Source organism: Mesocricetus auratus, unplaced genomic scaffold (genome assembly GCF_017639785.1).
Source record: "Mesocricetus auratus isolate SY011 unplaced genomic scaffold, BCM_Maur_2.0 Super-Scaffold_100007, whole genome shotgun sequence".
NCBI classification, from domain to species: domain Eukaryota; kingdom Metazoa; phylum Chordata; class Mammalia; order Rodentia; family Cricetidae; genus Mesocricetus; species Mesocricetus auratus.
This window is the reverse complement of record NW_024429191.1, coordinates 51,576,635-51,599,221: the sequence shown is the minus strand read 5'-3', so window position 1 is coordinate 51,599,221 and position 22,587 is coordinate 51,576,635. Positions and strand designations below refer to the sequence as shown.

The following is a 22,587-nucleotide window of genomic DNA, read 5'->3' as shown; positions in this document are numbered from 1 at the left end:
TAGGTGGAGGCGCGGCAAAGGGAGGAGACTGAGCAGACTAGGGGGGTGAATGAAAATGTACACCCCGCGGGACCACCACCACCACCCTCCCCACATCCCTCCGCGCGCACTCCAGACATTTAGAGGAATTTGTCAAGCACTGACTGATCTCTCTCACATTCCAGGCGGTCCTCAGGGTCCAGCGAACATGGACTACTCGGATTTTGCAACCACGTGAGATGCTGTCAGAACCTCGAATGATAACATTTGTCCTGAGCGTTTGGAATTTTATGACCAAAACCAGACTACGATTCAGGTCGTCAAATATGGCACGCACAATGGCTGCTGAAGTAGGGGTTGCAGAAACTGCAAAGCTCTGTAATTATTAAAAACCAACGTTGTGCAAGCAAAACTGTGAGATCCCTGAGGTCGAAGTGGCAAAGCTAAAAATACCCAGAACAGGGCCATGGAGTAGAAATGTGAAGCAAGGGTAATTGGATGTTGGAAGATTAAACACAGGAAAGGACGTTTGTAAGCCAGGAGCTAAAACCTTTGGTGAATATGAGAACGACTATGAAACTTGATAATAGCAAAATATAAGGTTAATACACCTAGATAACACTAGCCTTTTCAAAGGACATGTATTTCATTTTGTTTGTTGGCAGTGGGGTGAGGAATTAAGATAGTTTCTTTACATAACTTTGGTTGTCCTGGAACTATGTAGATCAGAATGGCTTTGAACTGATAAAATATCTGTCTCCAGTGGTGGGATTAAAGGTGAGCATCCACTAGTTTAAAGACTTTTTCTTGGCTTGCTTAACTAGCAAGTGTAATTAGCATATGCCAAGTCGGCCTTCAGTTCAACAAGAAAGGCTTAATTCAGGGGAATACAAATAAGGCATCAATAGTTAAGGAGGAGGATTTTAGGAAGATCTGCCGAAATTAAAGCATTAGTGGAGGGTGGCAAATGGAGTGATGAAGGAATTTCAAGTTTAGATTATAAGAACATAGGGCCAAGAGTTAAAATGTTGAAAAGGGGGCACCCCTGGCTGACAAACACCTAGAAAATGGAAGAGAGGAGGACACTGAAATACGTTAGGAACAATTATGTGCTAGAAACAGATGTTCCAGGTGTAGCAGACCACGAAGAAAACATGGGCAGAGCAATGTTTAGAATAGTGGCACTGGGTAAGGAGCATATGGGTAAAGAACACAGCATTTGTCAGTTTCAATACAAGTACCAGAGCTCAAAGCTTCTGTGTGCTGAAGATAATTCATCCGTGTACCAAATGTTGAGCTTTTGAGACCTTCAGATGGCTACGTGAGCCAGCCTCAGGCATAAAACAAACTCCTCTATATGGAATCCCCTTAAAAAAAACTCTCAAAATCTTAGTACCAAAATGACTAAAGTGGTTGCCAAGTACTGTCATGGCTAACATTTGCTTTCCACCATGTTTTTCTTTGCTTTACTTTGCAATCCTGATAAATTAACCTGAGCCTGTTTTCACATTTATTTTAGTCCAGGCTGGCCTAGAGCTCCTGACCTTCTTGCCTTCACTTCCCACATGCTACAATCTGCTCACATCTGGCTCAAATTAGTTTCCTCTTGAGATACTATTACCTTGGATGATCATCTTAAAAATTTGACCAGATACTTTATGATACACAGGTAACAAACTCTGCTATCAAGAAGGGGATTAATTAGCAATCATGGTTTCTACTGTGTTGGGAGTAAGTTATTATGAGCATTCAAGTACTGTGTTTCTTTGGGAGTTTGAGTAAAGGTGTTGGTTTGCAGAGGCCAGAACTCAGGGTACATTACTTTTTCTGAGGGGGCCTTTGTATCCCTGGATGTTCTGGAACTCTTGCTGTAGACTAGGTTAGCTTCAAACTGGAGGCCTTTGCCTCCAGAATGCTGGCATTAAAGCTGTATCTCAACATACCCAGCTCACATTTTGATAGTCTTTCACTGAAACATCACGTGTTTGGCCGGACTGAGAGACCAAGCAGAGACCTCCTGACTCCACCTCCGGCACTAGGATTTTAGGCAAGGACTTCAGTGCTGGAGATCTGAACTCTGGTCCTCATGCTTGCGTGATAAACACTTTACCAAACTGAGCCATCTTCCCAGCCCTTTGTGTGTTGTGGTGCTAGTAAATTAAACCCAGGGCTTTTGAACATTAAGCAAGTCCTTTGACACTAGATAATACCCTCAGCTCTACAATTACTTCTAAGGGATATTGCTGCAGAAGAGATATTTTTCTGACTTTCTGTGTGACACGTCTAATTGTCAAAAGCTGTTTGATTGATATGTGGACAGGATTCAAAAGTCTGTGATCCTGTCACCGAAGGTCAGTGTATAGGCACAATTCAGCAAGGCAAAGAGTATAAACCTACCTTGGCAGCTAGACTGCACACCAGAAATCAAACACCTGGAAATACTACAGCCAGAAAGTAATTTTCTCTGCAAACTAAATTCTGTTCAGTTCTGCAGGTCTCCAAAAAACGAAGTTTAAATTGGATAAGGTGATCATTCCTATATCTTCTTGAGGGCAAGGGAAAAATTTTTTTCCTTTCCAAAGAAAATTCCTAGTACCTAGTACACAGAGCAACCTGTTCACTTACATTTGAAACAACCTGCTAATAGAACTACTTCCTATTTACCTAGTGATGATTTAAGTATAAAACTGAGTTCATAGGCAACAGCTACTCCCTCCTATAGCAATTTCATTCCAAATATATTTATCAGGGTTAGAATTATCTTCTTGTTCCTAAGTCTCTAAGATACCTGATTCCATATTCAGTTTGCAAAGAGACCAGTCACCAGCAGCAGCATCAATACATCAAGTCAGTTATCAGTTCTAACACTAAATGCACATAAACTGAGGCCTCAAGACAAGAACTAGGTACTACTATCTTTAAGAGAATGGAAATAGGGGCTGGAGAGATGGCTCGGGGTTAAGACCAAGAGCACTGGCTAGTCTTCCAGAGGTCCTGAGTTCAATTCCCAGCAACCACATGGTGGCTCACAACCATCTATGAGATCTCATACCCTCTTCTGGCATGCATGCCAGAACACTATATGCATAATAAGTAAGTAAGCTTTAAAAAAAAAAAGGTGTTTATTCCTGTCTCTTTTGCCACTCACTAAGTCACACCCAGTAGGGATGGCAATCTGCTTAGAGGGTAGATGGTCTCATCCAGTTCACATTTGAATCTAGGTTAGCTGATCTCTAAAGTAGAGCCAGACTAGTTTTAAACAAGACGGATCACCAATAATGTTGTGTCAAATGTTTACTTTAAACTTTAAGTCACCATGAACAGAAACTCTGATGAAATGTTGTTTGGCCATGTATTGGAAACTTAAAAAGCATTTTACCAAGATGGGAAGACAAGTTAACTCCTACTTTCAAATTTCTTCTTTAAATAAAGCTTGTGAAATCCAACAAAGTTTCTGTGTGTATCGTTTGGTATCATATGCTGTTTATATAGAAAGCATCCCACAGCTTGTTTGAAACCTGTACCTAAAACCAAAATAGCTCATAATACAGCCTCTAAGTCATCATTTATTGATTTATAGAGCACCCATCACATGATTAAGGTGCTTTACAATACAGTAAACATCACAACAAAACTCACATAGTTAAATACAGTCAACAAATTACAGAACTAAAAAAAATTAAAAAAAAAACTGGAATGAAGCAACATTATGTCAAACTTCAAAAATGTTGAGAAGTGGCAGTACAAAAATAAGGTAATTCCACCAACTAGAGACCAAACAAAGATACACAGGTATCAAGACCCAAAGTGGGCAAGTGTGTAGAGAGTGAATGACCATATAAATAAAACTTCACAACTAGGAACAAAGGCCATTAAATGATTGATACTATAACTCCCAGGTGATCACAGAAATCACAGAACTCATAGAAAAACAAAAAATTTCAGTGTTACCTTCTAATGACAAAGAAATCACTGTGTGAATTTTAAAATCATAAGGCCATAAAGCCATCAATAACCTAGCATTACACATCAGACTGAAATTTGCAAGCCTCTACATGAACTTGAAATAAATTAACAACTAACAGTTCTATAATCTAAAGGACTTTGTAGGTGTAGCTGATGGCTGGCATAGGTGACAGGGGTCTGGCATGGGTAGTGATGAGACTTTTTCTAAGACATAATTGCCTCACACTAATGATGATGCATTAGTGAAACAAAAGCCACCTGAGTGTGGGTTTAAAATCAAATGTAGAGGCATTTAAATCCACATTGTCAGATGAACACTAGGAAAGGCACAGATGACATCTCTCATAGGAAAGTAAGTCCTAACATTTAGGCTTCTGTTTCATGTGTAGAACATGGTCAGGGCACCAAGGGGAAAGAGCTTCAGGAAAAAGGCAGTCACTCTTAGCTCTCCAGTAGTTCTTGATCTAGCACAAAGAACCACACAGTTATCCCAAAGTAAATACATTACCATGGCATATGTAAGTTCAGAAATAGCTGTCCCTGAGTTACTAGGTCATTTACTACTTGCTGAGCAGTCAAACCCTGGATTTTAATTCAATGGACGGCTAGAATCACAGAATAGACCAAAAATCCCACATTTGCCAAAGCAACCACTGAGAGGACAATTTCTGAATGGAAAGTGAAGAGGATTGCATTCCCAGGCCCTTGTAAAACAGTAGCGCTATAGAATAACTTCTGGTCTGGGGGGAAGAGGGGTATCTATAAGTTCTTAAAGAGAATTGGGCTCCAATGAAATCAAATCAGTGTTCACAGTTGCTACACATTTATGGGTTTTGATAATATGAGATTTTCTAATGCCACCAAGAAAACTGTAATTAAAAAATGGTGCTGTATCATAACTACATCGTCATCCATTTCCTCTCTACTTAAAGAAGGACATAAGAGGTTGAAAGGTCTGACTTTGACAGGAAAACTTTTATTCCCTCTTCTGCCAAAATATTTATCCAATCCCCATGGGCTAAAGCTCCACCTATTCTCATAAGCATAACACCATCAAGTAACAGGTACTGTCTTATGCTCTAGCTCTTATATGCCAAACACTATTTCCCATTCTAAGCTAAAACCCAGGCTTAGACCTGTCTTTAACACTGAACGTACTACTGTTACCTATCACTGAAGTTGTTTTTAGAAAACTGTCTAGGAAACATACTCATGCTCAAACAAAAATCAAATCTAAATGCATTGTGTCAGTGACAAAATCTGTATGTCAGTTAGCAAAGGACTTACCCCTATAATGCTTTTAGATTCAGATAAAGAATCTAGACAGAACCCAATACTTACACTGCCATGGCCATGAGATTTTCAAGTATTAAGTTTGTTTGCATAAGGAATCAACCTGAGATTTTTCTAAACTGCACTTCTCTGGTATTCAGTACTATAACCTTCATTTAAAACAATAAAAGCCAACAACTAGCAATTATTGGAAAAAATTATATTTTGGAAGAACTCACTACATAAGGTGACAAAATTCCAAAATCAAATTACATGAAAATATACATCGCAATTTCTTTGTACAATAGGTGAGGAAAATCTGCACTAAAGAAGAAACAAAGAAATATGAAGGACTAAGGAGAAGGGTAAGAGGACAAATAGCATTTTTAATACCAATCCCAGATGTAGAAAGCCTGTAGCTGTGCATGCTTTATTCATCCAACCTTAATATTAGGCAACTTACGGGGAAAAATAAAACCAAATCTGGATTTTTGTATTGTTTGGAATAAAATTCACTAAGTTGAAGTTAGAACAGACTTGACTTTTTTTTTTTCTTTTTCTTTTAAAGTTCTCAGGAGATAATGACTAGGATCAAGAGCTCTCAACAGCCAGAAAATGTTATTGCTACATCCAATCCAAGAGATGGGTGAATCTCAGTACAAAAGGACAAAGCACCTAGTGATGACCCCATCTCTGAAGTCATCGTGGAAAAATCAAGTAATTTACTAGTATTTCAGTATTTTAACTAAATGATTTGAGAACTTTCTGGCAGATAGAAGAGATAAGAGGAAAAAAGGGAAGTGTGTCAAAACAAATACAAAAGATTAGTAAGTATAAAGAGTGTAATGAAGACTCAATGGTTTAAAGGAAATTATATGGAAACTTTTAATCCTTATTGGTTTTCACCTGACATGCTTTAAGGAATCTTTTTGAACTGATAAGAAACGATGAATGGGAAAAGAAAACCTGCTAAAGTCTTTTAGAATTTACACGATTCTTATTCTACTACAAGAAAGCATTATTTGGTACAAGGTGTGTTTGTGGATGTACATGAACAGTATATATATTATCCGGATCATGTTGTGCTATGTACAGGTCTTTACAATTCTTCCTGAAGGTTAAAACAGTTCATTAGAATTCAAAATGCGTAATCATCTGTAAGTTGGCACTTGTTAGGCTCTTGTCAGCATTAATGACTGGCATGTTTTATTGCAGCCCAGTTCCAGCCAGAGTTTGCCAACTTGTTACAACAGAAGTCCAGCAATAGGTGGGTAGAGTGCAGGAAAAACAGTGCCATGTTTCTCAATTGGAGACCTACAACAAAAACAAACGGCATTATGTAATAAATTTATAAACTACATATAAATAATTGAATAGAAGTATTACTGATAATTTCATTTGAAGTTCACTTATGTGTTTATCATATAGTAGCTACTAACCACACATAGCTATATACTTTTACATTTAAATTATGAAACTTTTGAAATAAATTAGAGGATTAGGAAGGTGATAACCATCTCTAATCCCTGCAATCAGGAAGTTAAGACCCCCAAAACCATGAATTTGAGGCCAGCCAGGGCTACATAGCAAGACCTTGTTTTTAAAAAACATAAATCTTCATGGGCTAGAGTAACAGCTCAGCAGTTAAGAACATTTGTTACTCTTCCAGACAATCTGAGCTAAACTCCTAGTACTTGTATAGAACCTCACAACCATTTGTTTCAGGGGATCTGACACCTTCTAACACACTTATAAACATGCAGGAAATACCTATATATAGATAAAATACCTAAATAAATTTTCGAGTTCAGATCCTTGAACATGCTAGCCTAATGTGGCTAGTGGCAGGAACACTCAGCAACATAGGTATTTATTAATCAGCTACATTTTACAGCAGTACTTCAGATTTTTCAATACTCCAAATTTTTTTTCAAACTACATCACATCCAGAAATTACAGGCAGATTATTTAAAAGTAATATGGGATTAGAGAGATGATTCAGCAGTAAACAGCAATCTGCTCTTAGAGAGGACCTGAGTTAGGCTCCCAGCACCCAAGCTTGTTATTCCAGGTCCATGGGATGTAAATAAAATCTTGGGCCTTTGTGGGCACCTGCACTTATGTATATATATATACACTCTCACGCACGCTCGCACACACACAAAATTTAAAAGTAATGAAAGTAAAATGATTTGGAAATTTATAAATATTTATGTGTAGAAAAACAATTTAAGGATCTGGAGGATTGTCTCAGAAGTTGAAAGCACTGAGTGTATTTCCGGATATACCTAGGTTCAATTCCCAGCACCTACATGGGAACTCACAGCTGTCTGTAACTCCAGTTCCAGGAGACCTGATACCATCACCCAGACATACATAAAAGCAAAACACCAATGCACATAAAATAAAAAATTTAAAAACAAAAAAGAAAAACAATTTAAGACTACTATATTTTCCAATTTGCTTAATTTTAGCCAACTGTTTGCATTCAAACCCATTTTCCCATGGAACCTCCCACAAATGATAGCCTCAAATCCAAGAGACTGTAAATCAAGAACACATCTAGGGGTTAGAGAAATGATTCAGCAGTTAAGAACACTGACTACTCTTCCCAGAGGACCTGGTTCAGTTCCCAGCACCCACATGTAGACTAACAACCGTAACTCCAGTTCCAGGGGTAACTGGTGTCCTCTTCTGGTCTCCATTGGCAGTGCACAAATACGGTGCACTGTTCAAGCCAAACAATCAAATACATGAAATAAAAACAAATGTAAAGAAAAAAAATTTTAAGGAGCACATTTAAAAAAAAATAAAAAACCTACCACTATCAAATACTTATGATGTGCCAAGTGTTTTGCAAACCTGGATAAATAAAATCATTACATGACACCCCCCTTGCAGAGAAAAAAGAGATATATGATCACAAGCAAACAATGATAGTTTCTAGTCAGAAAAACACAAGGTTCAAGTTTTTTAAATCCTGTTTGAGTGGCTACTTGCAGAGCCTTTATTCTATTAATGTGCACTTTGAGTGTGGGACAGGGGCAGAACACAGAGACCTCCCATTACCACTCCATTTTTAGACCATGTGTCTTAGCTGCTTTTATATTGCTATGATAAGACACCATGACCAAGGCAACTTATAGATGAAAGAGTTTATTTGTGGCTTACAGTTTCAGAGGGTGAGTCCATGACCATCATTGCAGGGAGCATGGCAGCAGGCAGGCAGGCATGGCGCTGAGGCAGTAGCTGAGAGCTTACATCCTGATCCATAAGTAGGAGGTAGAGAAAGAGAGCTAACTGGGGATTCTTGGGCTTTTGAAACCTCAAAACCCTCCCCCAGTGACACATCTCTTCCAACAAGGTCAAAATTCCTAATCATTCCCAAATAGTTCCACCAGTGAAGACCAAGCATTTAATCCTCTTGGGTGGGAGGGGTAATTCTCATTTAAACAGCCACAACACATGTTCCCAGAAACCCACATCTAATGCCAAGCACAGTTTTGGGTAAATGCAAGCAGAAGACCTCTAGGGATTCAAGTAATAAAATTTAAGTAGAAAAGCCGACTCACACAAGACATTAAGTTTTTAGTCAATCTTATAAAGCCAAGAGTAAAATTTATCTCACAATCACCCCAACATTAAAGCTCTACTGAGCCAGATGGTAGCAGCCCAGCCCACATCCTTAATTCCAGCACTTGGGAGGCAGAGGCAAGCGAGTTCCAGGACAGCCAGGGGTACGCAGACCCCCCCCCAAAAAAAAGCCTGAAAAAGCGCTACTGGAGAAGAACAGCGTGAGAGAAATCTATAGTGATATATGTGCCTGATTCACAATTTAAAAGCACCCAGGAATGAGTCTAAAACATACAACTACTGCTAAATTTCTTTGCAATAGAGTTGTACTAACCAGTTGTCCACCCTTCCTCAAGGTTACAGTCCACTATTTGTAATTCATACATGTATGAGCAAATATATCTATTAATAGAAAATATAAAGACATATACTAAAACTCAAAAGACAATGTTACACAACAGAAGTGTAGCTTTGTGGTAATGTCACTGGATGTTTTTCCAAAATTAACACTTGGCTAACAAATCTCCCAGGTCTGAAAGATAAATAGGTACAGAGCATGACATTACATAATCATTCCCCTATGATATAAACAATGAGAAATTTCAGGACCAAGAAACTGTTTTCAAAGAAATGTTTTTAAAAAAAATAAAAATAAAGAGATGCATGACTGGGCTGGAGAGATGGCTCAGAGGCTAAGAGCACTGACTGCTCTTCCAGAGGTCCTGAGTTTAATTCCCAGCAACCACATGGTGGCTCACAACCATCTGTAATGAGATCTGTTGCCCTCTTCTGATAAGCAAGCAGAACACTGAATATGTAATAAATAAAATAAATCTTTAAAAAAAAGAGAGAGAGAGATGCGTGACTGCAAAGCTACTCAACACCTAGGGTAACTTGGCCTTTTAGTATCAAAGAGCATTATGTTGTTCAGTCAATTAGGATAAACTAGTCATATTCCTTTCAGTTAAATTATGTCCAAAGAAAAGTTTCACGCCTAAAGTCTTTAATTTTTTTCTAGAAAAGATAATGTGAAAATTTAATTACCCATATCATTTCAAGTAATGGTGTTGACCTGAAAGCCATGTAAACATGTCCTACTTATAACTTCTAGTGTCATGATTAAACAGTCCATACTTTCATTCTTCATTCTCCAGCTCCCATTTTTAAAAACATTAATTGCTGTGTGTGTTTGTTTATGTAGAGGAATGTGTGCATGTGAAGGTCAGGGAAGTAGGATCTTGCAGAAGTAGCATCTCTCCTTAAACCATGTTGGTTATGGGAACTGAACTCAGATAGTCAGGCTTAGCAAGCAAGCTCCTTATCCCCTCATGATACCAGTTTCTCCACTTTTTTTTTTTTTTTTTTGGATACAGGATATCTCACAGAACCTGGAACTGATCAACTTCACTAGACAGGTTAGCCAATGACTTACATGATCTGCTTTTTTCTATCTCCTCAACACTGGAATTACAGGTGGATGAGAGCTGCCATACTTGGATGCTAGGGATCAGAACACAGGTCTTCATGCTTACACATCTCCCAGTTCCTACTCTTTTTTCTTAGTCTACAAATCTAGAGATATTAATCTTCAAGAGATAGTTCAGGTAGCTTCTCACTCAATGGAACTGTTCCACTAAATTTTGCCATTTAAGTAAAAACAATTGGAGGAAATAACTACTGCCCACCTCTTTGGAGAGGGGTTTGAGACAGGGTTTCTCTGTGTAGCCCTAGCTATCCTGGAACTTGATTTGTAGGCTAATATGGATCTCGAACTCAGAGATCCACCCAGCCCCCCATGTGTTGGGATTAAAGGCATGTACACCACCATATTACTCTTTGATAGATTTACTTTCTGTATTTATACCATATTTTTAAATTTAGGGAAGACAGTTTAAAGTTTAAATTATATTTTATTCATTCTGTGTGCCCTGGTACACAGGTGAAAGTCAAAGGACAACTTGGTGGAGTCAGTTCTCTCCTTCTACCATGTGGGTCCTGGAGACAGAACGCAGATCACCAGGCTTTGGACAAGCTATTTTACCATTGAACCAACTCAATAGAGTCAGGACTCTTTTTTTTTTTTTTTTTTTTGGTTTTTCAAGACAGGGTTTCTCTGTGGCTTTGGAGGCTGTCCTGGAACTCGCTTGGTAGTCCAGGCTGGTCTCGAACTCACAGAGATCCGCCTGCCTCTGCCTCCCGAGTGCTGGGATTAAAGGCGTGCGCCACCAACGTCCGGCTCAGTCAGGACTCTTGATCTTAAACAAATATAGAACTGAATCTTTAAATGATCTAAATATAGGATTAACTACTTGACAATACATTCTCAAATAGGAAATAGACTATGACTGCTTGGGATGGACAGAGGCGGACAGACACAGATACAAACACACGCATATTTGTAAGAAATTGGTCTCAGTATTCAGAAACCAAAATTTCAACTAGACAAACTTCTTTTTCTGTTTTTGGTTTCTGGAGACAGGGTTTCTCTGTGTATCCCTAGCTGTCTTGAATTCCTTTTGCAGGCCAGGCTGGCCTCAAACTCACAGAGATCTACCTGCATCACCTGCACCTATCTTTTTTTCTTAATTATTTTTTTTTTACTTACATGTCTATGTGTTTACACAGGTGATACTAGAGGTGTCAGATACTACAGAGGTGGAGTCACAGGCAATTATGAACTGCCTGATATGGGAACTGAGAACAGAACTCACATTCTCTGGTAGAGCAGTAAGTGTTCTTGCTGTGCGTGAGTCTCACAGACCTTTCTAGTTGCAGTTCATGGCACTTAAATTTACTCGTGTGAGGTTTACAAAGAAGTGCTCTCAAAGATCAAAATGAATCAGGTGTGGGGGAACACAACTTTTGATTTTACAACTTGGGAGGTAGAGGAAGGCAAAGTTCTATGAGTTCCATGACAGCCTGTGCTATGTAGAGAGTCTCTGTTTTTAAAAAACAAACAACAAAAAACTCAAAAGTAAGGTGAGCCAGTTTAGGAATAAAAAAATGTTGAGGTATTAGAGGGGCTTGCTGAATCTAAGGTAGACCTCACATTTCAATGGCCCTTTAGAAAACTGCAATTCATCATGTGCAAACTACCACCAAGAAGTGGGGGACAACTGGGGTGACATGAAGGCAAAGTTCCCAGAGAGGAATTCAGCTATGTTTTATCTGTAGGCTACATTTCCATCAGCTTGGGATATACTGTGTTCTAGGAGACAGTGGTATCTACCATACTTAGTTCCGAATCCACTCTTATCTTCTTCCTGCTCTTTCTGATGAAACACCTGTCATGAGCTGATTTCTAGTGACACCATGTGACAAGAATCAAAGAAAAAGATAAGAGAGACAGCTCAGAAGTTAAGATCCCTTTGTGGACTTCCAGAGGATCAATTGTCCACACAGTAATTCGTACTGTTTGGCAACTATAGTCTCAGAAGATCTGGAAACCCTGTTCTTGTCTCCTTGGGTAGGCAAAATATACAAAGTATAATTTTTTGATTAAAAATTAAATTTAAAACATGTATTTAAAAAAGAGCCAAAGGAAGACCCCAGCCAACATCCAAAGACAAATATATCCTGCACACAGCTATTTAAATGAGCACTGATGTAGATCACCCCATCTGAGCTTTAAAGTATCTGGACTTCACAGTTCAACCAACATTAGGACTTAACTAAGCCTACAAGTAGGGGATTTGGTGACCCTAAGAAGTAAGAGATAACAAATGTTGCTTGAGATCACTAAATCTGGAACATTTACAAAGCAATAAAGAATATAGTCCATTTACCCTTGATGCAAAACAAAAGAAACCATGATGTTTAGTGGCATACAAATTGGCATGGTGTTGATCTGTATGTAGATCAACAGATCTTTGCTTCTCTTTCATCTCCCTTCTTAGGATCCCAATTGTTGGGGAAGTCCTGTGTATATGTCAATAAATTACTGCTGGCCAATAGGAATCTAGATAGGTGGGGCTAGGAGTCCAGGAGGATTCTGGGAAGGAGAAGCACAAGAGAGTTCGAGATGTAACCGCATGGGGTAGGAAGCCGGGAACTATTCTCCGGTAAGAGACATACTTAGATTAACAATTATGGGGTAATTACTTAAATCAGAGCTAGCCAGTAAGAGACAAGCAAGGCCAACAGCTTCATAATTAATAGAGCGTCTTGTGTGTTTATTTGGGGACTGCAATGCGGCAGAGCTCAGGCGGCTGGCGGGGGATAAACCAAAGCGGCTAGCAAAGAAAAAGCTTCTCTTAACACCAATCTCAATCAAAAGACTAGACTTAAGAAAAGATAGGGCAGAGACACTAACAAAAAGTGAAATAGTCTGGCGGTGGTAGCTTTAGTCCTAGCACTCAGAAGGCAGAGGTAGGCGGATCTCTGTGAGTTCAAGGTCAGCCAGCCTGGTCTATAAGAGTGAGTTCCAGGACAGCTGGGGCTGTTACACAGAGAAACCTATCAAAAAAAAAAAAAAAAAAAAAAAGAACTAAAGTCTAGGTCAAGTAACAGAAATGTTTCAGAAAGCATTACAATATTACAATGACAAATTTCAAGAACTTTTAAGTGAATATTAAGAAAAAAAATTAAGGCTAGGTTAGGCAATAAGAACAAGGCACCTTACAAGTGTGCTAACTTCTAGCTCCAAAAATTCTATAAAATTTGGGGTGGGGATGTGTGACTCAAGTGTTAGAATGCTTGCCTAGAATGGATAAGACCTGGGGTTCCATTCCCAGAACCACAAAAATATACATGAGCCAGCTGTGTTGGCACATGTGTTTAATCCCAGCACTCAAGTGGCAGAGGAGGAAGGATCTGAGTCCAATGCTAACCTGATCAACAGTAAAATCCATATCAGCCAGGACTACAAAGCAAGATCCTGTCTCAGAAAAACAAATGAAACAAATTCACATATACACACATACACACACACACACACACATACATACATACATACATAAATACAAACAAATATGGTATAGTGTCTTAAAGCTAGTGGTAGGTACAGGTAGATACATGAATTATGATTTGCTGATTGTTACAATGACAGCCCAAAAACCACAATTCAATCCCTGGGATCCATGTGGTTTAAAAGAACAAGTTCCCATTAAGTTGTCCTCTGATCTCTACCTTTGAGCCATGGCATATATGCCTGCCCATGCCATTAGAATTTGCATATACAGGCACATAAACACATTAAATGTTTTAATGTTTCTCTCATTACCTTTTGTTTTTGTTTTTGTTTTTCATTCAGGAAATTAACTATGTAGCCCACACTGGCCAGGAACCCAAAATATTCCAGCTTTAGTATCTCAAGGGTGGGGGTTACAGGCATATATCACCGCCACACCTACCTAGCAGACATTTCATAGTCTTAAACATTTCAATATTTAATTCAAATAAAAAATGTAACCAACTCATCTATCTACATAATGTCCTTTTCTATGTGAGATGGGGTCTTCATCTTTGACTCCCTACTAGATATACGATACTTGTGACTAGATATATAGAGAAACTGTACTCCACAGACCCTATTAAGATATAAAGGAACAGCCGGGCATTAGTGGCGCACGCCTTTAATCCCAGCACTCGGGAGGCAGAGGCAGGCGGATCTCTGTGAGTTCGAAACCAGCCTGGACTACCAAGCGAGTTCCAGGACAGCCTCCAAAGCCACAGAGAAACCCTGTCTCGAAAAACCAAAAAAAAGAAAAGATATAAAGGAACAACTAAAGGAAAAAAAGAGAGCTGTTCAATGGTATTAACAATATAATATGAAATAAGGTCTTTCTTTTGATGTTTTTGAGATCGTGTCTCATGTATTCCCTGCTGATCTTGAATCTGCTACATAGCCAAAGGTGACCTTGAACTTCTGGTCCTCTTGCCTTCCACTTTTCCAGTGTACAACACCTGGTTTTATGTGGAGCTGGGGATCTGTGACAGCTCCTGTTAGCTTGTCATATACTAGAGCAGAAGTTCTCAACCTAAGGGTAGTGACCCTTCCACAGGGATACCCTACAATCAGAAAATACAGATATTTACATTCATAACAGGAATAAAATTATACTTATGAAGTAGCAATAAAAATAGTTTTACCAGAAATGAGAAAACAGTATTAAAAGGTCGAGGCATGGTTAAAGACCACTGAACTAGAGTCACCTGGAAAGATGGAACATCAATTAAGGAATTGCCTTCATCAGACTAACCTGTGACCATGTCGGTGAGGCATTTCCTGATTAATGATTGATGAGGGAGGGCCCACTCCAACGTGGATGAAATGTGGTACTGAGTTGGTTGTTTAAGAAAGCAGGCTGTGCCAACTGTGGTATAAGCAAGCCAGAACTGGTATCCCTAATTGTTTCTGCCTCCACATTCCCGCCCCAGCTTCCTTCCATGATACATTATAAACTCAAATAAACCCTTTGTATCTGCCCTGGTGTTTCTGTTGTTTTTTTGTCAACAGAAGCTATAGTTATTTGGTAAGAGAAACCTCAATCGAGAAATGCTTCCATTAGACTGCATGTAGAACATTTTCTTGATTAACGGTTGATGTAGGTGAGTGGGGGAGGAAGGTGGTACCACCCCTGGACATGTGGCCTCCAGATGTATAAATAAGAAAGCAAGTTGAGCAAGTCATGAGGAGCTAGCTAGTCACTGAGAAATTTCTCCTTGGCTTCTGCTTCAATTCTTGCTTTCAAGTCACTACACTGAATTCCTACCCTGACTACCCTCAGTGATCGATTGTGACCTTAAGAATTGTGAGAAAGAATTAAGCCCTTTCCATTCCAAAGTTGGTTTTGGTCATGGTGCTTTATCAAAGCAATAAAAACCCTATTTTAAGACACCCACCAAATTAGTATTTTATCAGAGTAACAAAAAAGTTAACTAAGCAGGATTGAACTCCAGATTCATTAATATTAGGCAAACATTCTAACAACTCGGCTCATTTCTAGTTCTAGGATCTTTCTCCCTTTCTTTTATTACCAAAAAAGAAAAAGTTAGCCTTTATCAAATATACTATTCAGTATAAGAGAATGCAAGATACTTCAGTGCCCAGGAGTGAGTAAGAAGGTAAGGGCAGGGTAAAATGGAAGAAACCAAACTAACATCTTCATTACTAGAATTTTTACAACCATTAGGGGCTACCAATTTACTATTGATAGGGGCTATAAATTTTACTACCAATAGAATTTTAGTTCGGTGATGGGGTACCTCCTGTCAAAAAGTACAAGGTCCTGGATTTCAATGCCAGCACAATAAAAAAAATTTTTTTAATCTTCAAAAACTATTACCGTAAAACTATTTTAAGACAGAACAGCTAGGGAAAAGCACTTGAGTAGCCAGGCACTGGTGGTGCACACCTTTAATCCCAGCACTCGGGAGGCAGAGGCAGGTAGATCTCTGTGAGTTTCAGGACAGCCTGATCTACAGAGTGAGTTCCAAGACAGCTTCCAAAACAATACAGAGAAACCCTGTCTCGAAAAAAACAAAAAACAAACAAACAAACAAACCCTTGAGTGCCCCAAAAGAGAAAGAAAAAAATAAAAAGTGGTTATGCTATACCTCTGAGAAACAGCAAACTAGAGTAAAATAGAACTGGAGGAATAAAATGAGGCCAATAAATACAAGTCAAATAGCTAAATCAAACGATCTGCAAAAATCAGTATAGCATTTGACCAAAAAGGACAGAAGAGTTATATGGTTTTTAAATGAACTTACCCTGAAATAATTGAAGTTACTAGCTATTGAATAAACATCACTCAAAAGCAGTTTCTTGGCTTTTTCTTACACAGCGGGCAACTTTCCTTTTAAATTCTCCATTTCTGTCTTCCCTCCACTCTTTCTGTGAATACAACAAATAAAACCAAATTACTTATATAAACTCTATTTTAGGTTTTTGGGTTTTGTTTTTTTGTTTTGTTTTGTTTTGTTTTTGGCTTGTTTTTGAGACATGGTTTCTCCGTGTAACCCTGGCTATCCTGGGACTCAATCTATACACCAGGCTGGCCTTGAACTCACAGAGACCCACCTGCCACTGCCTCCCAAATGCTGGGATTAAAGGTGTACACCACCACACCAGGCTTCCTGTTTTAGGTTTTTTTTTTAAGATTTATTTATTTATTATGAATACAACATCCTGATTCCCGTGTATGTATGCATGTCAGAAGAAGGCACCAGATCTCACTATGGATGGTTGTGAACCACCATGTGGTTGCTGGGAACTGAACTCAGAACCTCTGGAAGATCTGAGCCATTTCTCCAGGCCCTCTATTTTAGTTTTAAATGTTAATCTTTTGTAATTTTAGATCCTAAAATGTAGGACTGTAGTTTAGGATACTTGCCTAGTTTGTGCAAGGACCTGGGTTTAAATCAATCCCAAACACTCCAACGTTTTTTTTTTTTAAGCATAGTATTTTCATCTAGAAATATAGCTCAGGCACTGAGCATTTGTCTAGCATGTATAGAAATCATTCAACAATACCATTCCACCCAAAAAAGTTGGTGAGGTAGAAAAGCAAGCTTTTGTAAGGGACTAGGCTGGGAACTACAAATAGAAAGCTTTTCTGCTAATTACAGCTACTAGAAAATTTCTCTTTAAAAAAAAAAGGGAGGCACAGCAAAATGGCTTAGTGGTTAAAGGGTTGATGATCTGAGTTGGGGATCAGAGATGCACATGCTAGGAATGAGAATCTACTCCACAAGTTGTCCTTTGCTCTCCAAAGAAGCAGGACAAGTATGTGACTAAACCCAAACAAGCAAAAATCAAAAAATAGATCACACAGAAACACACTTAAGTGAAAGACCTTGGAAAAGTGGCACTTTTCAGATTATAATTTACAAATAAAACATAATTTAACTAAAAATTACCTACTCCTGATATTAGAAACAATTAGAAAACAGTCAACATGAAGGCTGTCTCCTATCTGAGTAACTCAACTGAGGTGCATCACATGCCAAGTACCATAGGGGAAAAGTAGGAGCAATGGTAGTTACATCACCTTCCTTGTATGGTACCAGTGCCAACATGAGCACCAACATATTTCAATTACATAAAAAACAATTTTTACCAAACATGGATACCAGAAAATGCTCACAAAAATAGCTGATCTGAAACAAAACAAACAAAAACAAAACAAAAGCCAGGCATTGGTGGTGCATGCCTTTAGTCCCAGCACTCGGAAGGCAGAGGCAGGTGGATCTCTGTAAGTTTTAGGCCAGCCTGGTCTACAGAGTGAGTTCCAGGACAGACTCCAAAGCAATACAAAGAAAAACCCTGTCTTGAAAAACCAAAAACAACCCTCCCCCAAAAAGCTGATCTTTCTCTTTCTTATAATAATACCCATTTTAAAAAAAAAAGAGACAATAGCAATTTTTAATCCTTATTCTTTGGAAGAAAAAAGCCCTCAAAACAAGATAAACTACAGCAAGATATAATTATATATGCATATGATGTCATAATGAAAGTATACTAACAAAAATGGAGTAGATTTTAATTGTACTCACTGCAAAAACTAGTGAGGTAATTCATATCAAGGAGTTCAAATTAGCTATTCCACAATATTTACACATTTCAAAATAATAAATTATACATGATAATTTTTATTTGTATGAAAATAAAGACATAAAAAGAATATTGTCTGTATATACATATACATACTAAATTTTAAGTTCATTTTCATTAAGAGAAAGAATGAAAGAGTAAAGGGCAGAAGCAGCAATTGTCAGGCAAACAAATACCTTACCGCAGCATCTACATTTGCAGGTGAATCTCCATTAGGGTCTGCCAGCATAGAAATGACGCTAATCATGATGGTTTCCACAGTATGGATAGGCAACCAACGTTCCTCTGGCTTCTCATAACCATATTTATCTTCCCCAGGCTCATGAAGAATAGAAATGCAAACATCACCATTTTTATCAACTGTAAAATTATAGAAGAATTGTTTAAATTTGGTTATACATAATCTATTACAAATGTGATAGTTATCTATGCAGTACATATATAAAACATTACTTACATGTAGATTTCCCAAATGTAATCTACTAACTTTTTGAGAATGCTACAGATTTTACCAAATGCACAGGAGCCATCTCAAAACCCAAATAGGAATATAAGATATACTTAACTATATTTTACATTCTTTAAAATTACAGCTGATTCAGACATCCACTGCTGTCCCTAACTCAAAACACATTTTTCTACTTCTCCATCTCTCTATTCCCAGCATTTACAGCTGTCATGTCCTATTGATTTCCTCTCAAATTCTAGTAAGATGGTCCTCAAGGTTCAATAAATGAAAATTTTAAATGGGTGCTACTAACTGGAGGGATGTCTCAGTGGTTAAGAGTACTCCTTTAATTCCAACACTCAGGAGGCAGAGGTAGGTGAACCCCTGTGAGTTTGAGGCCAGCCTGGTCTACAGAGTGAGTTCCAGGACAGCTAGAGAAACACAAAGAAACCCTGTCTCAAAAGACAAAACAAAACAAAATACTTGTTGCTCTTTGAGAAGACCCAGATTTAATTCCTACCACCCACATGATAGTTCACAACCATCTCTAACTACAGACCCAGAGAATCTGACACCCTCTCTGGCCTCCATGGGCACCAGGCAAGCATGTGGTACACAGGCATACATGTAGGGAAAACATCCATATACTAAAAATATTAAAATAGGAGCTTGAGAGATGACTCAGTAATTAAGAACACTGGTTGCTCTTACAGAGGACCTAAATTAATTCCTAACCCACATGCAATTCACAACCATCTGTAACTCCAGTTCCAGCGGACCCAACACCTTCTGACTTCCATGGGCATATGATACACATACATAAACACAGGCAGAACAATCATAACATAAAATAAATCATTAGAGAGCTACCTAAAAACATAATACAAAAGCATTAAAATAAAGGCTGCTTTTCCATAAATTCATTTTAAACTCAAGTTACTAATAGTAACAGTCATTGGAGTAATTGGAGTAGAAATACAAAATATTCTTAATTTTATAGGGAATAAATAATGACACAACTGTATCTTACCTCTGCACTATTTTATCAAAAAGTAAACGCTGTCAAAACCCAGTGTTAATTCATAAACATGTCCAAACAATCAAAACACCCTATTAATAAAAGTAACGCAGTAAATTTCTTCTTACACAAACAGACACACTATTGTTTCTTGAGAAAGTTTAGAAAACAAGTAAGATTAAATAAACTTTCTTAGTACAATTTTTTTCCACCAGTAAATGACTTGTATATGCTTGCTTGTTTATTTGTTGTTTTTGAAAAGGGCCTGGGGGTTGGAGAGATGGTTCATCGGTTAAGAGCACTGGCTGCTCTTTCAGAGGTACTGAGTTCAATTCCCAGCAACCACATGGTGGCTCACAGCCATCTGTCAAGATCTGGTGCCTTTTTCTGGCCTGCAGGCATAGTTGCAAGCAGAACACTGCATAAATAACAAGAAAAGAAAAAGGCTAACTCTGCAGCTGTCCCTGAACTGTTAGCAATCCTCTACCCCATCTCAGAGTCAAAGTACATGAGAGAGGGGGAGGGGAAGGAAGGAGAGGGGAGGGAAAGGGAGGGGAAGGGAGGGGAGGGAAAGGGAGGGGAGAAATGCAAGCATTCTTCTACAAGCTCTAATGTAAAGCAAAATTACTCCTGACATAATCAAAATGACAGACAAGACCCATTCATGTCTTTGATGATTTATACAAACACTTTCCTGTAACTGGGATTCCTCTTCCTAACCCATTCCTATGGCTATGTGAAATCCAATAAAATGGAAATTATTATTTTGTTCTCCATACTTATTACAAAATATGAAGTTTACAAAAAGGATTAAATATGAAGAAAGCTATTTAAGACCAAGATTTGGAGGGGGAATTGAAGGGTTTATATATATATATATATATATATATAGCTCAGCAAGCAAACAGAGTCCTGACTCCACACCCAGCATCCCGTAAATCAGTTTATAAGCCTAGCAGTCACGAAGTGGAAGTAGGAAGGTTAACAAGATTGAGGCCAGCCTGGTATATATGAGACCCTGTACGCCCCCCCACAAAAAAAATCATTAATCGGGCTAGAGCGATTACTCAAATTGTTAACAGCACTAGCTGCTCTTCCAGAGAACGTAACTGTAGTCCTAGGGTATACAATGCCCACTTCTGGCCCCTGCCAGTACCAGGTGCACAGGACCTATCTACAGGCAAGAAAAACACCCATACAAATAGAATAAATTAATAGTAATAACAAAGTGTAGTAATTCGTGCCTTTAACTCTAGCAAGTCAAGAGACAAAAGCAAGGGGATCTCTGTAAGTTCCAAAGCCAGCCAAGGCTAGAAGACTTTGTCTATGAATGAATGAATGAATGAATGAATGAATGAATGAATGAATGGATGAATGAATGAGTGAGTGAGTGAATGAGCAGACCCTACAACAATAATAATGATAACGAGGGTTTTTAAAGAAAATGGCTCTTAAAACAGGTGGTGGCGGCACACACCTTTACTCCCAACACTCTGGAGGCAAAGACAGGCAAAGAACCAGTGCCAGGACAGTCAAAGCTTAAAAAAAGCCCTGACTCAGAGCCCTCCCCCAATGGCTTATAAAAAATAACTATTAGTCTAGACTATTAAAACATTTTAGATGTAAATCTTTAGAGTCTTAGGTCTTTTATTTTCTTGTATCACTTCAAAAATGAGAACAAATTTAAGACATATCTATTATGAAACACTGGTTGACATGAATTTTATTTTTATTGTAATATATACAAAAGATGAAATTACAATTTCTATCATTTCTAGGCTAAGATTAAACTTTCATTTTCCCCAACTCTTCAGTATCCAGAAACACCCTTGTTCTCCCTATTTCAATTACTGAAGTATCTTATAGAAGCAAAATCACACGATCACACATTTTTGTTCTTTTCAGTTTGTCATATTTCAATTAGCATAGCTTCATCAAGGTTCATTCATTCCAGGTAGAAATCATGTTTCTATGACCAAAATTAGAATCATGCCAAATAACACACAGATACCCTACCTCAAACCTCTGTATAACAACCCCTGGTTGTCCTGGAACTCACTCTGTAGACCAGGTTGGCCTTGAACTCACAGAGATCAGGCCTGCCTCTGACTCCCCAATACTGGGATTCAAGGCATGTACCACCACTGCCAAGTTCAACCACCACTGCCAAGTTCAAATTGTACTTTTTTCCCCCCTGTGGCTTTGGAGGCTGTCTTGGAGCCAGCTCTTGTAGACCAGGCTGGTCTCTAACTCACAGAAATCCACCTGCCTCTGCCTCCCAAGTGCTGGGATGAAAGGTCAAATTACACTTTTAAAGAAGTTTGTCATGTATATAGTCATCAGAAATACGCAGATATGATTCCATCACTGCCTTACTTAGGAGTAAAGTTCTTCGATACTGATACTGTTTAAATTCTAATGATCTCTGACTTAATTAACTTTTCCAAAGACATGTTGGGAGACAACTATGCTCTCTATGAAATAACTATTGTAACTCTTTAGTTAGCTACACACTTAATATTTACACTGATTTTGCCAAAATGCTTGTTTTCCTGTATATAATGTTTGGTCTGCTTGTTGCTTTTTCCCTTTCATCTCAATGTTCTTTAGAACTGGCTTTATTCCTCTTCATTCTAAATCCACTGGAAAATACTTTGACAGCTGGGTATGGTGGTACACACCTTTAATCTCGGGCCTTTCTGAATTTCAGGCCTGCCTGGTCTACATAGCTAACTTCAGACTAGCTGAGGCTACACAGTGATAACCTGTCTCAAA

The 22,587-nt window shown here is 38.4% G+C and overlaps 1 protein-coding gene across 2 annotated transcripts in view; it reads right to left on the bottom strand.

The window, feature by feature from the left end:
• Positions 1 to 3,525: 3,525 nt before the first annotated feature.
• Positions 3,526 to 22,587, bottom strand: part of Ube2g1 (ubiquitin conjugating enzyme E2 G1) — a 71,898-nt gene continuing 52,836 nt past the window's right edge. Inside the window, exons 4-6 of one of the 2 annotated variants that reach the window (XM_040749093.1) lie at positions 18,528 to 18,706; positions 16,504 to 16,627; positions 3,526 to 6,531 (exon numbers count right to left, since the gene is read on the bottom strand). In XM_040749093.1, coding sequence (XP_040605027.1) covers positions 16,541 to 16,627; positions 18,528 to 18,706 — 266 coding nt within the window. In that variant the 3' untranslated portion in view covers positions 3,526 to 6,531; positions 16,504 to 16,540. Of the gene's footprint in view, positions 6,532 to 14,583; positions 14,800 to 16,503; positions 16,628 to 18,527; positions 18,707 to 22,587 lie in introns of those variants that run through there. The other variant, XM_040749094.1, reaches the window with a different exon arrangement.